The sequence below is a fragment of the Calypte anna genome, chromosome 15, assembly GCF_003957555.1.
Source record: "Calypte anna isolate BGI_N300 chromosome 15, bCalAnn1_v1.p, whole genome shotgun sequence".
NCBI classification, from domain to species: Eukaryota; Metazoa; Chordata; class Aves; order Apodiformes; family Trochilidae; genus Calypte; species Calypte anna.
The window spans coordinates 9,741,741-9,760,483 of record NC_044261.1 but is presented as its reverse complement, the minus strand read 5'-3'; the positions used below and the strand labels follow the sequence as shown (position 1 = coordinate 9,760,483).

Here is an 18,743-nt window from a genome sequence, read left to right as displayed (position 1 = left end):
CCTCCTCTTCTCCAGGCTGAACACCCCCAGCTCCCTCAGCCTCTCCTCATAGGGTCTGTGCTCGAGTCCTTTCACCAGCCCAGTTGCCTCCTTTGGACCTGCTCCAGCACCTCAATCTCCTTCCTGAACTGAGGGGCCCAGAACTGGACACAGGACTCAAGCTGTGGCCTCACCAGTGCTGAGTACAGGGGCAGAATCCCTTCCCTGGACCTGCTGTCCACGCTGTTCCTGAGCCAGCCCAGGATGCCATTGGCCTTCTTGGCCACCTGGGCACACTGCTGGCTCATGGTCACCTTCCTGTCAATCCAGACTCCCAGGTCCCTTTCTGTCTGGCTGCTCTCAGCCACTCTGTGCCCAGCCTGTAGCACTGCATGGGGTTGTTTCGTTTGCTGTTGTCTTTTTGTCTTTTGTTTCATTGCTGTTGTCTTAGAATGAAGTCAGAATTTCCTATCCAATATAACTTTAGAGTGCAACTGAACAGTGCTATTTCATTGAATGATACTTTCTTAATTTTTAGGCACTTACTCCATAATTTGGTATTCAAGGCTTGGAGAGCCTATGTGTGCCAGCAGCAAGGGAAGAGGAACAAGTACTGTGTTGCAGAGTCTCATGGTAAGTATGGAAGTGATGGTAGCCACCTTTATTTAGGGACATACTGAGATGGGAGTTTTCAAGGGAAATGCTTGCACAGAATCTGTTCCTTGTACATGTTTGCACACTGACCTCCCCCACCAGATGGAAGTGTAATGCTTTTAGTGCTTTTAGGTGCAGATGGTTTGTCAAAAGCTGGTGGGCACAGGGGAAGGAGGAGATCTGTTTGATGCACTACTGTGTAGCTGTATAGTTATTTAGAGATACCAGTGAATAAGCTTAAGGGCCTCTCCATCTGCTCTAAATTGTGTTGTTTGTTTTTGGGGAGTGGTTTGTTTAGTTTGGGGTTTTTTTAAATGTATTTTTTGGGGTGGTTTTTGTAGTTTAACTTAATCACAACGTGTTCAAGTAGATATATTATAACAGAATGTGTTACTGGAGTTCTCTGTCAACTGTGGCTATAGAAATTAGACACTAATTCCCTGGAGTATTAACTGCTATTTTATCTGTATTCACTATTCCTTCCAGCTTGTGTCTTTCAATTGAAAAGAAGACCAAGCTGTTGAAGAGAACATTGCTTTATGTAGATTCTGTGTTCTGCAATGGATTTGTTCTACTGATAAAGTTGCCTATATTGACTGCAACTTCCTTTGTTTAACAATATTTTGTCTAACAATTTTGCTTCAAAAGTGTCAGTTCAGACAAGCCAGACTGTTGTGAGGACAATGTGCAGAGCACTGCATGAAGTGATAAACTGGAATTTGTGACATGACTTCTGTTTTTAGCTGTATTACTGGGCTGCTAAATAAACATGCCTTGTTTCTGGTTGATTTCTTTCCTTGTCCTACAGAATAACTCTTGAAAAGCAACTGATGAACCTGATGAACTTCTTTAAAAAAAAACAAACCAGAGAAAATCCTGCAATTCTTTTCCTGTGAGGTTTTCACACTGAATATTGTTGTGGAGTTATACTCCCTGTAAGCACTGAAGACAAAGCAATGCCATTGTCTGGTACTTCACGCTGCTTTGAACAAATGGCACGATGTTGTCAGCGTTTCGTTCTTTGCAGTGTGATCAGGGTGCGTGGTCGTGGCTGTTGTGTCACGGTTTCCCACCAGATGTCAGTGCGGGTCGAGGGGACTGCAGGTCGGAGACAATTGGTATTACACAAGCTCCTTGTAGGAATTTAAGGTGCTGTAATTTCTTTTGTTGTGCGTAGCAAAGAAGCAAAACTTGCTCAGGACGTGGCAATGCTGGGTGGTTTATGTCCGTGTTCAAAGGACCAAGAGTGGGATGCAGTCTGTGGCACTGGCATTCAGGGAAAGAAGCTGTTTGAGGTAAGAATGGAGTGAAAACAGGCAGAGAAGCACTGGCTGTAAGGCCGTGGTTTTTTACCTGTGTTCTGTTACCTTTTCTTGCAGAGACTTTGTTGCCTGTCTCTTTTGGGAGTTTTTTGCTTGTTTTGTTTGTGTGTGTTTTTGAATTCTTTTGATACTCCCATAGACTGTGGAACCTGCATTTGAACATGTCTGTAACATTGTTTTGGCAGCAGGTGGTGGGCAGTGTGGAGACGACAGCACTACCAGAACTGCACTGAACACAGAATCAATGTTCTGGCTCTGCAGCATTGGGCCCAGAGCCTGCAATTTCGAGTAAGTCCAGAAGCTCCAGCTACTGCTATTTCTAAGGTTTAAATTGTGCATATGGGTGAGTAATATGTTACAGAAACATTAATTAGAAGTAGGCCTTTTACTCTTTTGTTTTGCAAATTGCAGTACTGGTGGTGGAAGAACATACTAGGCCATGATGAAATTGAATGAGTATGCATTGTGGAAAGTCAGATTGTAAAAGGTTCTTCACTGAGAGAGTGGTCAGTTGCTGGAACAGGATTCTGAGGGAACTGGTCAGAGTACCAAGCCTGTCAGAGTTGAAGGAGCATGTGGATTATGCTCTTAGTCACATGATTTAGTTTTAGGTAGTCCTGTGAGGAGCAGGGAGTTGGACTTGGTCATCCTGATGGATCCCTTCCAATTTTAATTATTCTATGGAGAAAGTCAAACCAATTTCTTTTTTTGTTTGTTTGTTTTTACAAGAAAAAATTTTTCTACAAGAAGTCTAGGAAAAGCAAACTGGATCCATGTCATGTTTGCTAGGAAGCAGACTGGCCAAAGAAATTACTACTGTATTGTACTGTGCTTCAGGATAGTAAAAGTATTGCTGTTCTCTCCAGCAGAGAACTATCCCCACAGCAACTCAGAGGTAAAAGAAAGCAGGTGCATGAGTTTGCAGCTGTGGGATTTTGAGCAGGGCATGAGGGGAAGTTGCATCTAGCTCTCAAGAATGCTGAACCCCAGAGATGTCCAGTCCACTATCCCATTGGAGGCAAGATAGCAGCAGTCAGCTGTTGAACACTACCTTGCCTCTTTGTAAGACAACATTTCTTATGTCCTGATGAATTCCTGTGGGCATGTTTAACTTGTGGGCATTTCTGTGTTTCTGTTGGAGGGGTTTTTTCACCTTTTGTGGAGAGGCACTTCATTGCTTGTGGCTTTCATGTTTAGATTAGATCTTATATGGAATTTCCTGTTGCCTGTGTCTTCTTCCTCCTCTCTTCTTTGTTCTACTTCCCTAATCATGTCCATTTTTTTTCCTATACTTTGCTCCTCGTTTTTATGTCAGGCTTGGTTGCAGTGGAGGGAGCTGTATTTGTACAGCCAGAATGACAAGCAGAAAGCAACCAGGGCAGTAACTCACCATCAGCACTGGGTACTGAAGAGATGCATGGAAGCTTGGCTGAGGTACTTAAACCTCCATAAAGCAAAGAAACATCAAAATGGTAAAGATTAATTCACCAGTTCTTTTGTTTCTTAACTTTAAGTCACTGGAAATAAGTCCAGACATTTGTGTGAATGCTTGCTGATTGATTAGTGGTAGTAGAAAAGAATCCAGCTTGGGTATCTGGGAACTGGTAATAGGAGTGTGCTGAAAAGTCAGCAAACTTGTGTATGCTGAATAAGTGATGCAGTGCCTTAACTTCCCCTTAGCTCATACAATATGGGACTGCTTTAAAACTGCCTTGTGACCAGTAGGAAGAATGCAGTCTGTAGCTGAGTGTTACTGTGAATTCTCACCACCATTTTTCAGTGTAAGAGCTTCTGCTACTTGAGAAGCAGTGGCTTAAATGTCACGGCCACATCTGATATAAATGAGCCCAGGATGGAACAAATCTTTAGTAATTTGTGTCTGTTTTCTAGAGGTAGCCCAAGAGCACCACAGGAGCAGGGTAGTCCAGCAGTGTTTCTCTGACTGGTGGCTGTCATGGGACTGCAGGAGGAGAATGCGTGCTCACCAGGAAGACACTGAGAGACTGGCAGGAAGGATTGCCATAAGGAGAGTCTTTGCACACTGGAAGCATTGTATCCAATCTGTATTCAATCCCTAGCAGGGGCAGGTTAAAAGAATTCCCATGGAGGAAAGATCTGTTTGGTCAACAGGAGTGTTACGCAGTTGTGTGGGTGACAACAAACATGTTATCATTAGAAAGATGTGTGTAAGGCCATATTAACAAATATAACTTGCAGTTACAGTATGTTAGCCTGTTGACACCTAAGAGTCTGCAGGAGATAATTCAAGGTTAGAGAGGAATTCCTTACTTAAGAGTGAATCAGCAATGTATTATGCTAAGCCAGCAAAATCTAAAACTGTAATAAAAACTTGCAGGTTAGAAGTGAAGGAAATTCCAATATTGGAGCAAATTTAGATGGAGATACAGTGCCTCTCGGTGGAGGAGTTGTGTATATGTCAGGATAGATGTTTCTGTGTAAAAGGTACTTTAACTCTGTGACAGATGTGCTGTGTGTGGAAGAGATTCGACAGCAGGAACTGGCTGAAAACCACTACAAGCATCATCTGTTGGTAAGAGCACTGTGTTATGCATCAGGTGGAAGAAACTGTGGGGAGAATCTGGATACTTCTGCCTGGCAGTGTGCCCTTAGTGCTAACAGTAGTGTGGGGGTTGTACCATTTTTTGCCATGGTGAGTTTGGATTGGGCATCAGGTTCCAAAAGTCCAACTGTTCTGGAATCTGCCAGTTGAATCCAAATGATGAAAATGTGCTGCTATCCAAAATAGGTATTCTTCCAATTGGGAAACTGGTGAAGTAGCAGATTGATCTTGATGGCCCATGCTCCCTGGCCATTTCACAAGGATGTTGAATTTTCCCCTTGACTTTTCCCTGATTTTTAGCTTTATTTTCCTTTTCACCTCTGCCTCTCATTACACTATTTTGTGTCATTAATAATTAATTTTTTAACTCCTCAGTAATGCATAAACGCTTTTCTTCACATGAGGCCAAAGATACCATATTGCAAATGATGGTAGTTGGATAAATGTCTTTTTTTATATAAAAACCAAAAATAACAGAATCATTGAAGACTGTCTGAAAGGTGGGAACAAGCCTCTCCATCTGTTTCAGAACAAAATTATTTTCAAGTGTGGATCAGTACTGATCATCAAAAATAAAAAAACCAAACAAAAAAAGGGCAAACTTATTGGGATCATAGGTTGAAAACATCAGTGGCTGTAAGAGCACTTGAAGTCTGGAGGCTCTCATAGTGCTATTGCCATGCTCATCCTTGAACAAAGATGTTGTGGGATTGGTGTCCAAAAGACCTTGTGCAGAGGAGACCTAAGAGGGAAGTGGATCTTTTGTCTTTTTGATAAGGAGCAAGCTATGAGTCTTGAACTGAGGGAGGAGATAGATTGGGAAAGAATGAATAGTGGTGTTGATAGCTAATCAAGGAGTTAGATGTCTGGCAGTGTAAAGCCCTGGGAAAGTGGAATGGAATTTTAGTTTAGTGGGAGAAGTGATAATTTGTGAGAGGAAGTTGATGCATGGCCTTGATGACAAGTTCATAAATCTTTGCTGTTGCAAGCAGTAGCACCAAACATAGATTATCTGTAAGGAACAGCCAGTTCTAAATTTATCTGTGCTTGCTGACTGAAATGACATGAAAGTTGTGTATTTATTGTTACAGAAACTTGGGTTTAAGGCTTTTTGTCAGAATGTCATCACCACTCATCTTCAGCAAATGAGAAAAAATCTGGCACACCGTCAGCATCAAGTTACAGTGAGTTTGACTTTTGGTTCTTACATTAGTTTTCTTGAGCTATTCTATTGGTTTCCACTCTGACTCACAAAAGAGCTTTTTATTAAATCAGCAGCTTTGTTCCTAAATTACTAATAGCCACAGAAAATCTCCTGTGTAAGTCAACTGACAGCCTTAGATATGTTGGTGTTTTTTTATTTCCCTATGCTTATGGTTATGTGACTTTCTTTTACCATAAAGATTCACAGCTGGTTATAGAACAAATTTGGTATGTGAAACAGTGCAGAAGGCAAGTACTGAAGCATACAGTTTCAGCAGGACATTTAGTAATTTCTTTCTTTGCATCTTTCCTCCCTCAATATCTGTTTTTTCATGTCTTTTTTTTGTTTGTTTGTTTCAGGTGCTGAAGAAGTTCTGGAACTGTTGGAAGTCCCATTTGGAAAAGAAGGAAGAAGAGCAGCAGCAGGCCTTAACAGCAGTGGCTCATGCCCGTTATAGGTACACAGAGAAATATTAATATAAATCTGTACAAATGTGGGATCTGTGGACCTTTGGGTCTTTAAAAACCTGGTAATACCTTTGAGGGTATAACTATCCTGATGCCAGTTGTTTTTGTATTTTTTATGGGCAATGGACAATTTACATCTCCTGCTTCTCTGTGAAATGTGAGAGGGAGACTGATGAAGCCTAACTCTGAGATGTTGTTTAGATTTAAGAGCTGTCTCTTGTACTGGTAAGAGCAGCATGAGCATGGATAAAGCTCAAAATGCTGCTTTACTTTGGGGAGGAGCTGGGGAGATGATGGCTCACAGATGCTATCTCTGCTGCTAGAAGTACTCAAAGAGAGAAGGTAAGGCTCTTCTGTGGAAACTGAATTTATTTAGCCCTAGGCAATAAGTTGACATTAACAAAGCAGACAGATGGCTTTTAAATTTGACCTGTGGAGTACACATTTGTTAAGAAGTTGAAAGGGTATATTTGATTGTTTTACTACTTCTCTCTAGGTTCTTAATGCTGCTTTCAGTTGGATCTAAATTTGCAGGATGTGCAAATACTCTAAACTTGGTTTGGAGGGCAGGCTCAGTAATTAGGGCAGCTGCATTTCTGCAAGTAATTAAGACTTTTTCCAACTGGTGTGAGGGTGCAGCTGGTGCATTAGCTTATGGGACAAGGAGAGAGGAAAGGTTCAAAGACTCAGGAGGTTAAGCTTGGGGAAGAGTTGCAGCATGAAACTGCTGCTGTGTAACATGTGCCTGTCTCAACAGGGATGGTTCAAAGGCTCCCCTTGGCTCTGTAGCTGTGCCTTGACTCTATGAGTCAGAAATGTTTTTGTGTGGAATGTTTTCCCTTTAGAAAGGGTGTAAATGGTGTCCTGTTCCCTAAACACAAAAGAACAAATTTTAAGAAGTGTGTTCCTTGTTCAGGGGTCCAGGGCTGCTTTCCAACCAGACTAAGTAAAATCTCCATGGCAGCTTGCCAGGACTCTGCTTTCCCTGTTGGCCTCTGATGCACATTTGTACTGTCTCACAAGTCAGTGCCCTGACTGCTCTGTCTGGTGGTAAGACCCAGGAGATAGCCTAGAAGTTGGGGCTGTCTGCAGATCAAAGACTCTTCCTGGCAACTACTCCAGGAAAACTTAGCTCATGTTGTTTACCAACTTATATGCTTGTGATGAACCATAAAAACTACCTCCCAAAAATCACCTGGTAAGAATCCAAAATATCTTTAAGGCCTATTTGTACTAGAGAAGAGATGGGACTTGCTGACAATCTATTTAGAACACCCACATGACTTGAGTTCTGGAAATAACTGATGGAGTATGAACTGAGTGGTATTTCCATTAGACTGTAGCTCAGATTTCTGAACTAGGACACTTCTACCATATGCTGCTTCTGTGAGAGAAATGTGTAGTGCTCAGTCACAAATACCTATTTTGCATTTTTTTATTCTATGTAGCAACAATTCTGTGCATCCCTGGAGAGGAGACAGACAAGCAAGCATTACCTTAGTTTAGAGGGAAAGAAGCTTTGATAATGAGAACAATAACCTGACCTTTGGTACAGTCCCTTCAGTATGGAGATCAAACCATGCTACTCTTGGTTATTTCTTGTTACAGTTTTTCAAGCCCTATTACAATTTTTGTTTTTTTTTCTTTCTTTAAATTAAAAAACAGTAGAGTAGGATTTTCAAACTATTTCCAAGAGAGTAGGGAGTGGATTGTAGATGGATTGGTCTTCTGATACTCATAAAATCAATCTCTCATCTGAAGGAATTCTCTCATGTGCTGACATTCTCCTTTTTTACTTGCAGGAGGGTGTTGATGAGACAGGTATTTAACACATGGCTGCTGAACACCTGCAAGCAGCAAGAATACAGAACTGAAGAGAAGAGGGTAAATGTAGCTGTCTCACCTGGCCCTGCTTAGGGGATGATGTTTTGGTCACTGTGAACATCAGTTCACATGATATGGACTTGGGTGCTCTAAGTTCTCTTTTCCCTGGTGGGGGATCAAGTCAAAGGAAACAGCTTACAACCAATATTTACTAATCTCCTTTTTTAAGTTAAGCTGTTTGTTAATAATAGAATCAAGCTGTTATTACTAGAGGATAACTGTTGACACAATTCCTTCAGTTACTCCCTCACCCAGTAAACGTGTGCCTGCCCTTTCTCTCACACTGTCTCATAGAGTAGCAATAGTTAAAGAGCTGATTTAAGAAGAGCAGAGTTATACTGACAAGCAGTTGCTTCTTTGTAGGTATCTAGAAAGTCCCTTAGGAGGGGTTGTTTTCTAACCTGTATATACTGTAATCTTAATATATAGCAGTCACTGTTACCTTTTATGTGGTTACACAACTTACAGTTGATGGTAGCTTGTCTGGGTGGCCTAGTGCAGATATTGCTGCCTCTTGGTGTTCTGAGATTATCAGTTCTTCAAATTCAACAGAAAGGGTTTTTGGAGCTTATCAGTTCTTGAGAGTCTGTCACATGCTATATATCTGCTCATATTTTTCCTCTCTCTGACTAGCTGTTTTCTGGTAAAAAAAAGTTTCTCCACCTACATGCATATAGATCCCTTAGAATGTGTTCCTGGAAACTCAGCAAAGAGGCTTTGATGTCTGTTTATTGTTGTTCAACATAAGACAAACAAACATTGGACAGTTCTGTGCATGTCATCTTTGAGGAGTTGTCTTCTGTTGTTTGTAACTGGCCTGTGTCAGTAACCCAGTGCCACCTTCTCTCCATTCTAGGCTGTACTTCATTTTGAGAGGCAGCTATTGCGTGGCTTCTGGTGCTCCTGGCGCAGGAGAACAGCTGCATGTTTAGAGGAGCAAGAGGGCTTGGTTCGTGCAAGAGGTCACTACAGTAACCTGCTGCTGCTAAAGGCTTTCTGTCTGTGGAAACAAAATACTCAGGAGAGAAAAACAGAGTAAGGAATTTCTTAAAAGGGAGAAATATTTGGACTGGGCCTGTGGTGGACTGCTTTTGACAAAGCAGCATTTAATTCACAGTTACTCTGACTCCTTATTTGTACTTTAGAATCTGCTAGTTTGTCTTTTTGCTTTGTCAGTGACTTACTGAAAATAGTAAGTGTGGACTCATGCCTGTGATGGAGGAATTCAGTGACATGGATCATGTTGTAGGAGAAATAATGAAATTATTTTCCTTATAGGACACTTAAGGAGAGGCAAGCCTTACGTTTTCATGATTCAAAGTGTCTGCAGCAGTCTTGGAACAAGTGGAGGGAGGTGAGAGATTTAACAGATGGAAAAGAGCTTGAATCCTTTTTGTTTGGTTCAGATCTCTTGTACCCATATGGCTAGAAATTAAACTGTTTATTTTAAACCTTAATCATGCCTAAGCTCTACTCCCTTCCCAGCTGGTTAAAAACAGCTGAGTGTGGGTGGACCAGGAATTGTGTGGGGAGGAGAGTGACTTTTTGACTTATTGTTCACTTGTCCAGGTATAGTGAGAATGAGACCATAGCTTAGGAGATTTATCTGGGACTGTAACCAGACCTAGTGTGATGAAAGTGTCTCTAACCAATACTGTGTATGTCTTTCTTGCACTTTAGTGGTTAGAGGTTTGCAGTGAGGCCACGGTGTACAGTCTGTAGTTGTGTGCAGGTCATAGCAGGCCCTGTTAGATGGAATTTCACTTTCATGCTGGGCCTCTTCTGTGCTGTGATGTATCAAATGTGCCTTGCAACTTATCTCAAGAACCTGGTATAAATTTGAGAGCTGATGCTAGTCTGTTGGTCCAGAACCTGTTAGCTTACATGAATTGCATCATTCAAGAGCATTTCTTAAAAGGGGAAAAAAAGTGCCTTAACTTGGCCTTTTGGAAGAACACCAGAATGCAGTATTGGTAGAACCACTGAGAAGCTGTTACAATGAGGTAAAGGACTGGTGTTTCTCCAGAGGCTGGGAATGATCTTCTTCTGTCTGCTCTCTGTCACTGCCTGTTTTCCTTCCATCATGTGTACATATCCTTTTTTGTTTTTTCTTTCAATCCCCCCTCATTATAGTACCTGGAACATCAACGTGAGAAATGGAGGAAGTTGGTAGAAGCAGACGTGCATTATCAGCACACATTGCTGGGCAAGACCTTTGCAGCCTGGAAGGTAGGATGGAAAGGGAATGTCCTTTTTACTGTTTGATTTGTCTGTGTGTGCTTAAGTGTTTCTGCAAGAACTGAAAAGGTGCCACGCTGTTCCACTGTAAACCCTTGGGCACTAAGTGTGTCCAGTGGAATAGAGGCTGTTTGAGATAGAATTATGTAAGATCTAGAATTGCTTTTTGGAGCAAAAGCAGCAGTGTCATCTTGTATTTTTTGTGAAGGGTATGTAATATAGGCAGCATTAACTTGTGTGTAATGAGTTTATCTTGGAAAAACACCATTCGATTTCATTGGCTGTAACCTGATTTTTTTTCCCCTATACTCTACTGCTGCTACTACTCAATTAACCTGCTACTAAGCTTCCACAAGTTTTCTTTTCTCAGAGTTGGCAACTGAGGGAAATTTTACTTCTCACTGCTTTTCTTGCAGATTTACCAACATAACATCCAGTGCATTATGTACCAAGTAGATGAAAAGGAGAAACAGCACACTAGGCTACTGCTGCGGTAAGCCTACTTCTCCTTGTGCAGCAGGAGACAGGTGACTGCACTATAATCAGATGATTCTCTTCCTTTCACTACAACCTTGGTAAATTTTTGAGTGTTCAGTGCTGCAAACTGACTGATGTGCATTGCTGTTTCTGTACAGATGATCTAGCTAAAAGAAGCCAGCCCCTTCTTGGATTGCCATCTGTTTAACTTTTTTAAAATCTGTGTTCAGTCCCATGAGAGACACCAGACAACTCTGTTATTCTTTGTTTTAGTTTTAAACCACCTCTTTTTTTTTTTGTTATACAACTTGAGTCATTTGTAGAGCCTGACAGACTCAGCTTAAGGTGCTGGAAGTAAGGGTCTGTTCTAGTTTTGCACTCTCTTATTTTCTGCAGACACCTGAAGGGGCAGTAGTTGATTTGCAAAACTGAGTTTATAGAAGTAGCTGGTTTTGGTTCCACTGTGTGTGAGAGGGTATGAAATGAAAAAGTGAGAATCATTCTCAATGGTTTTTGTTTGTTAATTTTTTATATATTTTGCTTTCAGGCAGCTTCTGTGTACATGGAGAGAAAATGCCCTTGCTCTTATATGTGAAGCTAAGGCAACTTCTCGAGCAGATGAGCACTACAGGAGAGCAATCCTGTTAAAGGTAGGGCCTGTGTAGCAGATACTGAGGTCTAAGTACAGATGCTTGTTCAGACAGGGGTCAGGTATTGCAGTCAGAAGGACCAAAAACTTGATGTAGGAGCCACTACTAAGAAACATCTAAAATGTGGGAATCCCGTCTTCTTTTTACACACATCTTTGAAACTGTCATCTCTGAGTGAGCTCATGGTTTTTCCTTTTCCTTCCTTTCTCCTCAGTTCTTAGGAGGAAGGGAAAACCAGTAGCAAGAGTGGGTGGACAGAGCACAGAAAAAGAATAATACCTTGATAAATGCCTTGAAAAATTCCAAGGGAACTGTCTGAAGTACTGCTATATTGAACTCGTAGGAAGTTTGCACTGCCTTGCTGAGCCTTATGTGAAACATAAGATGAAAATGGTTGTGGTACCAGCAATATGGAGTACTTTGCTTCCCCTTCCAAAGAACAGACTGTCTCCTGTCTTCTTGCATTGTATCTTCAGGTGTTGCTGCAGTGGAGATCTGCTGCATCACTGCAAGGGTATTACCGTCAGCAGAAGATGACAGCTGTGATGGAGGCCAGAAAACAGTTGGATCTAGGTGAGCTGATGAAAATACTAAACTCTCAAAAGACTATTATCTATGTATGATCCTTAGAAAGACATGGCTTAGTTTGGGCAGTATTCTGTGCCATCTTTACAGGTTACATGACTGGGTAGTCTGTTAAACCTACAAAATAGATCCCCATAGAATGGGAAATGGGGTAGGAATCCAGTAATCCATTGGAGGCTTCTTGTGTGACTTTAGCTTCTCTATTAGTTCCTGGTCTAAACAAGGGATGGTAACATTTCCTTCTTCAAATAAATTTTCCATTACCAATTCTGAGAAGCTCAGACATCACTGTTTTGAGGGCAGTGCAAGTGATCTTATTACTGCTTCAGTCTTTTCCTGGTAATTAATACAGAAAAGCCCTCAAGCTTTACAAGCATTTTCGTGGTACCAGCCATGTTCTTGACATGAGGACTCTGAAGAGGGCAAATTATTGCCTAAAGATTATAAAGAATGTCAATGGCAGTAGGGAGGATGTGACATTCATGCCTTACTGTCACCTGAAGTGCTTCACCATCCTTCGTAGTGCTGAGTATTGTCAATTTTAAGTCTTGCTGAAACAGTTTGGAAGAGTAGCTGATACTTGATACTTTCTGAGATTAGGGGTTTCCTTTTGGTACGTGAGTTAATTGATCTTCTAACAGTGCATTTACAGAACCTGTTTCTTCACTGGAAGAGATTAACCAGGGAGTCTCTGCTGGCAAGGGCTCAGCAGTACAGGGCAGTACAGCACCACCAGCAGCATGTACTCCAGAAGTATCTGGTGAAGTGGAAGAAATATCATCAGCTGTGCCTTGAGAAAATGGTGAGAAGGATCAGTAACCTCCCCAGCCAGTAACCCAAGGTGGAAAGTTGTTGGTATGGAGGAGCAGACCCTGTTTCCTGGTGCAGGGAGTGGTGGTTCTGGTTGCAGAGGAGCATTGTTCATTGAGGAGCAAGAAACATGCCTGGGTCTTGCCTGAAGAAATTTTCATAGAACTAGTAGACATAACAAGAGCTGGCAAGCTGGGCTTGCCATGTGTGGAATAATTTACTGTTAAAGAAATCCTTGCTAGGGTTAAATATCTGTAAATTGGGTTACACCACAGGGGCCTTAGATATTAAGGGTGACTCCCTGGTTTTGTTTCCTTACAGCTACTGCAGAGACAGGGAGATCAGCTAATGGCTTATAGGCTTTGCTCTGCTTCCTTCTCTTGTTGGAAGACACAGGTAAGGAACTGTCTCCTGGGTTGATACCTAGCTCCTTGCTGGTAATTACCACTCATCCTTCATATTCCACTCCCACATGAGAACCACAAAACTTTCTTTAGACATTTTCTGGATTTTGGGTTCCGCTAACACAAGAGACACCCTGCCTATACTGGGTGTGCAGAGTAGGTTGTTCTGCTATGGCTCCACCAGCAGCTGTTTGGTTGATGCCTGGCTAGTGTTTCTGGTGTGGGATTATGTAAACTTCTAACCTGGTTGCTTTTTTTTTTTTTTTTTCTGAAAGCTGTTGCAGCAGCGATGGGAAAAGCAGAAGACAGTGCAAGCCCTGTGGCACTGGTCCCTTTCATTGCAGAGAAAGGTGAGGGTGTGTGGGGGCCAGGGGCAGAGGAGTGAATTTGCAGATGTACAGAACATGTGTAGATTTGACTGCAGTCGGCAGAGTGTACGTTGAATATAAGTTTCCTTTTATCTTTGGGGTGCTATATGTTCTTTTAGGATGCTGGAAAACTCCCTAAATCCTCTTAACTGATTAAAAAATTTGCACATGTTTTTTTCAATCCAGCCTCAGCAGACTTAAATCCCTATCAGTTTGTCCTTGTGGCAATGTCCTGCTGCTGCTGCAGCTCTGCCTGTCACAATGCAGTGGAAGGGGAAGTGTTCCTGTCTGCAGGGGGAGTCCTTGGCCTGGAACCTCTCTCTGTAACACTCTCTGTTGTTCATGTTGTAGGTATTTGATGCTTGGCTCCTGTTTGCCAAGGGAAAACAGCAGAAGGAAGGTGATATTGAAAAAGCCACAGGACTTTACCATACTACTTCTCTGAGAGAAAGCTATGCTGCTGGCATCAAGCAGTTGCAGGGACAGCTCCAAGCCCAGCACCAGCTGAAGGTGAAAGAGAAATTGCTCACATATATCCAGGCCTGATCTGCTCTGATCTGTGTGCGTATGTATGGCTTGGAGCCCTACATATCAGCTCTTGTTTGGATCACACACTTTTGCCTGCAGGTCAGAGTAAAACACCCAATCCTTTCCTTCAGCTGAGACTAGAGCACCTCAGACTTGTGTTGCTAACTGGGAACCTTTCTTAATTAAGCTATTTTAAAACTGTCCCAATTCCTACCATAGACCATATTGCTGGATGAAGACTTTGCATGTGGCTGGGATCTGGTCTCTAAATTCTGTGCTAGAATGAAGTATTAAAGACTGCATCTAACCTGTCTTAGCTTTAGCATCACTTACACCTTCACATTTGGACTTGTATCACTTCTGCCTAGCCCTGTGTCTGGAAAAGAAGGTGAGGGTAACCTGTACTGATTGCTCTCTCCTGCTCCTGAGCAGCTTTCCCAGGTTTTCAGGACACTAATTGCTAATGTACAGCCTGCCTCATTGCAGAAATACCCAGTTAATTGTCCTCACCCAAATGTTAACACAGTGAACCTGCTAATTTAGCTTAGAGAAGTGGTATGGCTATGAGGTAATCAGAAATCTCAGTTACTTTCTGTGGTGTACTTCTCCCTGGGTGGTGTGGTGTTGCTTGCTGCTCTGTCATCCAGTGCTCTGCTATTCTTGGTGTTGGCAGGCAGCCCACAACCTTCACCTGTCAGTGTATCACTGTGCCCTGCTATGGAAACAGAAGGCACTCTCCAAGAAATTAAATAACCCTTGTTCTTTTCTGCCACCTCTCAAGAAGCAGGTGACATTTAAAATGCCCAATGCTACCCCTGAGACAAGAGAACATTCAACAGAGAAAGAGCCACGGCCTTCAAAATGCAATCATCTGCCATTTGACCTTGATGATGGGAACTCAATTCTTCAAGATCTGTGAGTGCAAAGTTCTAGTTCCTCCTATGTTTCTTTGGCATATGTGCAGTTTTGCCTACATGTAGTCTACCTGTCTACCTCTGTGCTTATTTGCACCCTGTCCATGTCTCTCATTTTTGTATTTCCAAGTTTTCACACTAATGACTTAGTTCCATGCATTTTCCCTAACTCTTTTCTGACCCTTCTGGTATTGGAGGTACACAAGAGCTGCTGCATAATACATGCATCAGACCACAGATAATTGTAGAGAATTTGTGACTTCCATGTCATGTCAGTGACAGATGGCATCAGCTCAGCTATATGCTTGCTACTATGTATTTCTCCATCTGCAACTGATGGAGCTTCAGGGAGCACTGTTCATTTTACCATCATGAGAGTTTAACTTGCCCAGGTGACCTAGAGCTGTCACTGAAGCTCTTCTTACTTTCACTGAAGTCAAGTATAGAGTCTGATGAAGTGATAAATGTCAAGATCATGGTTGTATAAAAACTGAACTTTCATTTTGACCTTTCTTTCCCCTGGGGAAAGATCATGGGGCAATGGCAAGGAAGAATTTTACATGATGTTTCTCAGTCCAGGGTGTGAGCCCTACAGGGAAATAAGATGATAGCTTCACATTTCTTTGAACTAGCATGTGCTGCCAAAAAAAAGTAGTTCTGCCTTGTTCAGTCCTGTCCCTTCCACCACTCCTCACATTGGCATAACCATTCATAGAGTGAACTAGTTGGTGACATTAATGCAGGTCAGCAATTATTATTATTACATGCAAGGGAATGTTGCAGAGTGATGAATGATGGGGTTTCTGTTTCTGTAGCTGCAATGCCAGCTTATGGCAATTTAGATTTAATCATGAATCTGGGGTTTTATTGGTTCTGTTTGCTCTTTCAGAAATGCTAGTCAACAAGCAAGGTTACGACCACAGAGGTCTGACTTCCTTCTGGAATCTCTAGAAAGCAAGGAACTTCTGGGACCTCCTTTTACTAGGTAGAAAAATTAGTTTTAAAAGTAAAAACTTCAGCATACTTCAGGTGACTTGGAGTAGTGGGCTTTATTCTATGGTTATCCCCTCAAATTTCCTTACCTTCCATAATTACTGAATGTTTTGTATTATGGATTGTGCATTGCTCTGTACTATCAAATGTCATGGTGACCTTCAAAACTTCAGATTTCTTGTATGAGGCAAATAAAAATTTCAAGATTTTCAATTTAATTAAATAGCAACCAAGTCCTTTGTTTCATTAGCGAGATGCTGAGGCTAAGGTAGGGAACATCACTTATTTCCTAAATTAATGGGCCTAGTTAATAAATGAAGTTTACTTTTCTCAGTCTTGCCACATAAACTCATAAGTTTGAGTTATGCAGGATACTTTTTGGCACATAGATGGTATTTGGCCCACAAGAGATTTGGATCTGGATTTGAGTAATCTGCTGGGGAATCATTAATGATTATGGTAATGCAGAGCCAGAACTGCTCTGTCTTGGCTGAATCAACTTTGCTGCTTGAAAAGGAGCTATTTCTTTATTTTTACTTTCCTCAAAAGTTCTGTGCTGCTGAAATTCCTAATCTAAGCAGTGGTTTCTGTTTTGAGTGTTCTGGGGTTCATTTTTTTTTGTTGTTGTTGTTAGTTGGTTGGTTTCTCCTGCACAGTGAGGCAGCCAGCTGGAAAGCTGTATGCAAGGCAATAATAAGATTCTTCCTTTTTTTGCACTTCTAAGGACAAGACCAACAGGCTGCAATGTATAGGGACCTCATCTCTCTTTCTTTACAGATCAGAAGCACCCTTTCAGCAAATATCTGTGAAAAAAAGTTCTGCACAGACTGGGAATTTAATGCTAGCACCTCTGCTGGAAAAAAGTAAACGTCTGTCTCAAAGTGGCGATACCTCTCCTTCCTGTCCATCTCTCCCATCTGTTTCACTGGGGACACATGATGTGCACCATGCTGTTCAGAGGCCAGAGCTATGGTCTTCTTCACCTTTTATAACCCAGATGAAAACTTGGGGAGAAGTGGTGAGTATATTGCTGAAGGGAAAATTAATTGTGCTTACTGGGCTACTGTCAGCATGCATGCTTCTTATTGCTGGTTTTCCTCTATCTCTTCTGGGCTGTACACCTAGCTGTTGAGTTATTCTTTTCTTGTTATGTCATCTTAAAATCTGACCAAATCAACTGGCTCTGAGCTGTTTACCTCCAGTCTGAAGCACTGTTTCACTAGGTGACCAATCCACACGTGTGTTGCACATGTGTGTAATTCATTCCTGCTTTCTTGAGCTTGTGTATTTCCTAACTGGATGCTTTTTCTGGCAATTGACTTGAGAGTGCTACTGCTTCAAAGAGTTCAGAGCAGTTATACTTTGTCACCCTGATTACAGGGGCTTCACTGTTTCACATAGAATGGGAGGTGTTAATCTTTATGAAATATCTCCACGCTAGAAATGGAAGAACCCATTTCTTAAGCTCCACTTCCTCTGTAGTATTTTACAAGAGTAGCTCAGTGACAGTGGGTATCTGAGTGGGAGTAGGAGTAGGGATTATTAAGTCAGGTGCATCCTACTTGTACTGCTTACTCAAAATCCTTTGAGATAAAAAAAACCCAGTATTATTCTGACCTTATAGAGAGGCAGTCAGCCTGGGAGTGGTCACAATGGAGCCCAGTGCCAGGACTCTCAGCAGGAGACTGTGGAGAAGTTGCAACCAAAGTTACAGTCACGTTTGCTGTCACCTGAAGAAGTGGTGGGAGAAAGGAGTCACCAAACTGCAGGTAGGTCCTCAGCTCTAAACTGTAGCAGTTGTCTGTCCTCCTCCAGTACATGTAAGACCTGCTTCAGGAGGAAAGAATTTACCCAGCAAGGGTTTTGTAAGGTTTCCTTGTACTTAACAGTATTGCTGTAAAGGGATGGATGGTTTCTAAGCACATCTCAGTGTGGTGTTTTTATGAGACAAGGGCATGAAAGATGTGTTCTACAGGACTAGACCTACTACTACTGTATTTCTGGGGTAGATGTAAAACACATTCCATCATGCATAGGCCAAAACAGCATTGGTAGTACTAAAAAAAAAAGCTAGTGAATGTTTTTGGGGTTTTTTTCTTGGTATGGTTAAACTGAGTCTTGAGAGCTTATAATGCTGCCAGAACTGCCCCCCCTCACTGTACCTGATCTTCTGAGTGAACAGGTAAATGTCACAGGATGACAGAATGTGTGAAGAGGACTCAGGAGGGTTCCATCTTTCTTGTCTACTAACTTGGCTTTTCTTGGCAAGAAGAAACAGCTTGAGTTGGCTGTACTTTCATTACTTCTTTGTATCTTTCAAAGGGCAAGAAGGGGAGCACAGTTTCAGAGAAGAAATGGTGTTACAGAGACAGCTAGAAGGTGAACTTCGACACATCCAACAGCAGATGCAGTACTACTACAGCAAGAAACAAGAACTCAGGTATGTTGCAAAGCCCCTTTAGCCAGGGTCCTTCTTCATGCTGTCAGCTTAATACTGCATGTTTTATATAGATATATATCTCTACTTTGAAAATAACTTCTCTGTTCATAGCAGAGCTGTGAATGAAGTGGCTAAAAGATCCAGAGGTTTTTGTTTTCTCCTTTTAAAGAGTTCACTCCAGGTGGGAGAGAGTATAGGGAGTATAGGCAGGCCTTCCTTTGTAGTCAGCAAGTGGCTTAATTGTA

At 41.9% G+C, this 18,743-nt stretch overlaps 1 protein-coding gene across 1 annotated transcript in view; it reads left to right on the top strand.

Annotated features, from left to right (window-relative positions):
- Positions 1–18,743, top strand: part of SFI1 (SFI1 centrin binding protein) — a 28,231-nt gene that overhangs the window by 8,281 nt on the left and 1,207 nt on the right. The window contains exons 6-29 of the mRNA XM_030460700.1: positions 518–612; positions 1,811–1,928; positions 2,141–2,243; positions 3,271–3,427; positions 3,846–4,007; positions 4,439–4,506; positions 5,628–5,720; positions 6,100–6,197; positions 8,010–8,091; positions 8,948–9,126; positions 9,370–9,445; positions 10,225–10,320; positions 10,746–10,822; positions 11,354–11,456; positions 11,933–12,029; positions 12,683–12,843; positions 13,173–13,247; positions 13,531–13,605; positions 13,975–14,133; positions 14,825–15,066; positions 15,955–16,050; positions 16,836–17,076; positions 17,683–17,827; positions 18,381–18,498. Of these exons, the coding sequence (XP_030316560.1) occupies positions 518–612; positions 1,811–1,928; positions 2,141–2,243; positions 3,271–3,427; positions 3,846–4,007; positions 4,439–4,506; positions 5,628–5,720; positions 6,100–6,197; positions 8,010–8,091; positions 8,948–9,126; positions 9,370–9,445; positions 10,225–10,320; positions 10,746–10,822; positions 11,354–11,456; positions 11,933–12,029; positions 12,683–12,843; positions 13,173–13,247; positions 13,531–13,605; positions 13,975–14,133; positions 14,825–15,066; positions 15,955–16,050; positions 16,836–17,076; positions 17,683–17,827; positions 18,381–18,498 (2,916 nt within the window). The remainder of the gene's footprint in view (positions 1–517; positions 613–1,810; positions 1,929–2,140; positions 2,244–3,270; positions 3,428–3,845; positions 4,008–4,438; positions 4,507–5,627; positions 5,721–6,099; positions 6,198–8,009; positions 8,092–8,947; positions 9,127–9,369; positions 9,446–10,224; positions 10,321–10,745; positions 10,823–11,353; positions 11,457–11,932; positions 12,030–12,682; positions 12,844–13,172; positions 13,248–13,530; positions 13,606–13,974; positions 14,134–14,824; positions 15,067–15,954; positions 16,051–16,835; positions 17,077–17,682; positions 17,828–18,380; positions 18,499–18,743) is intronic.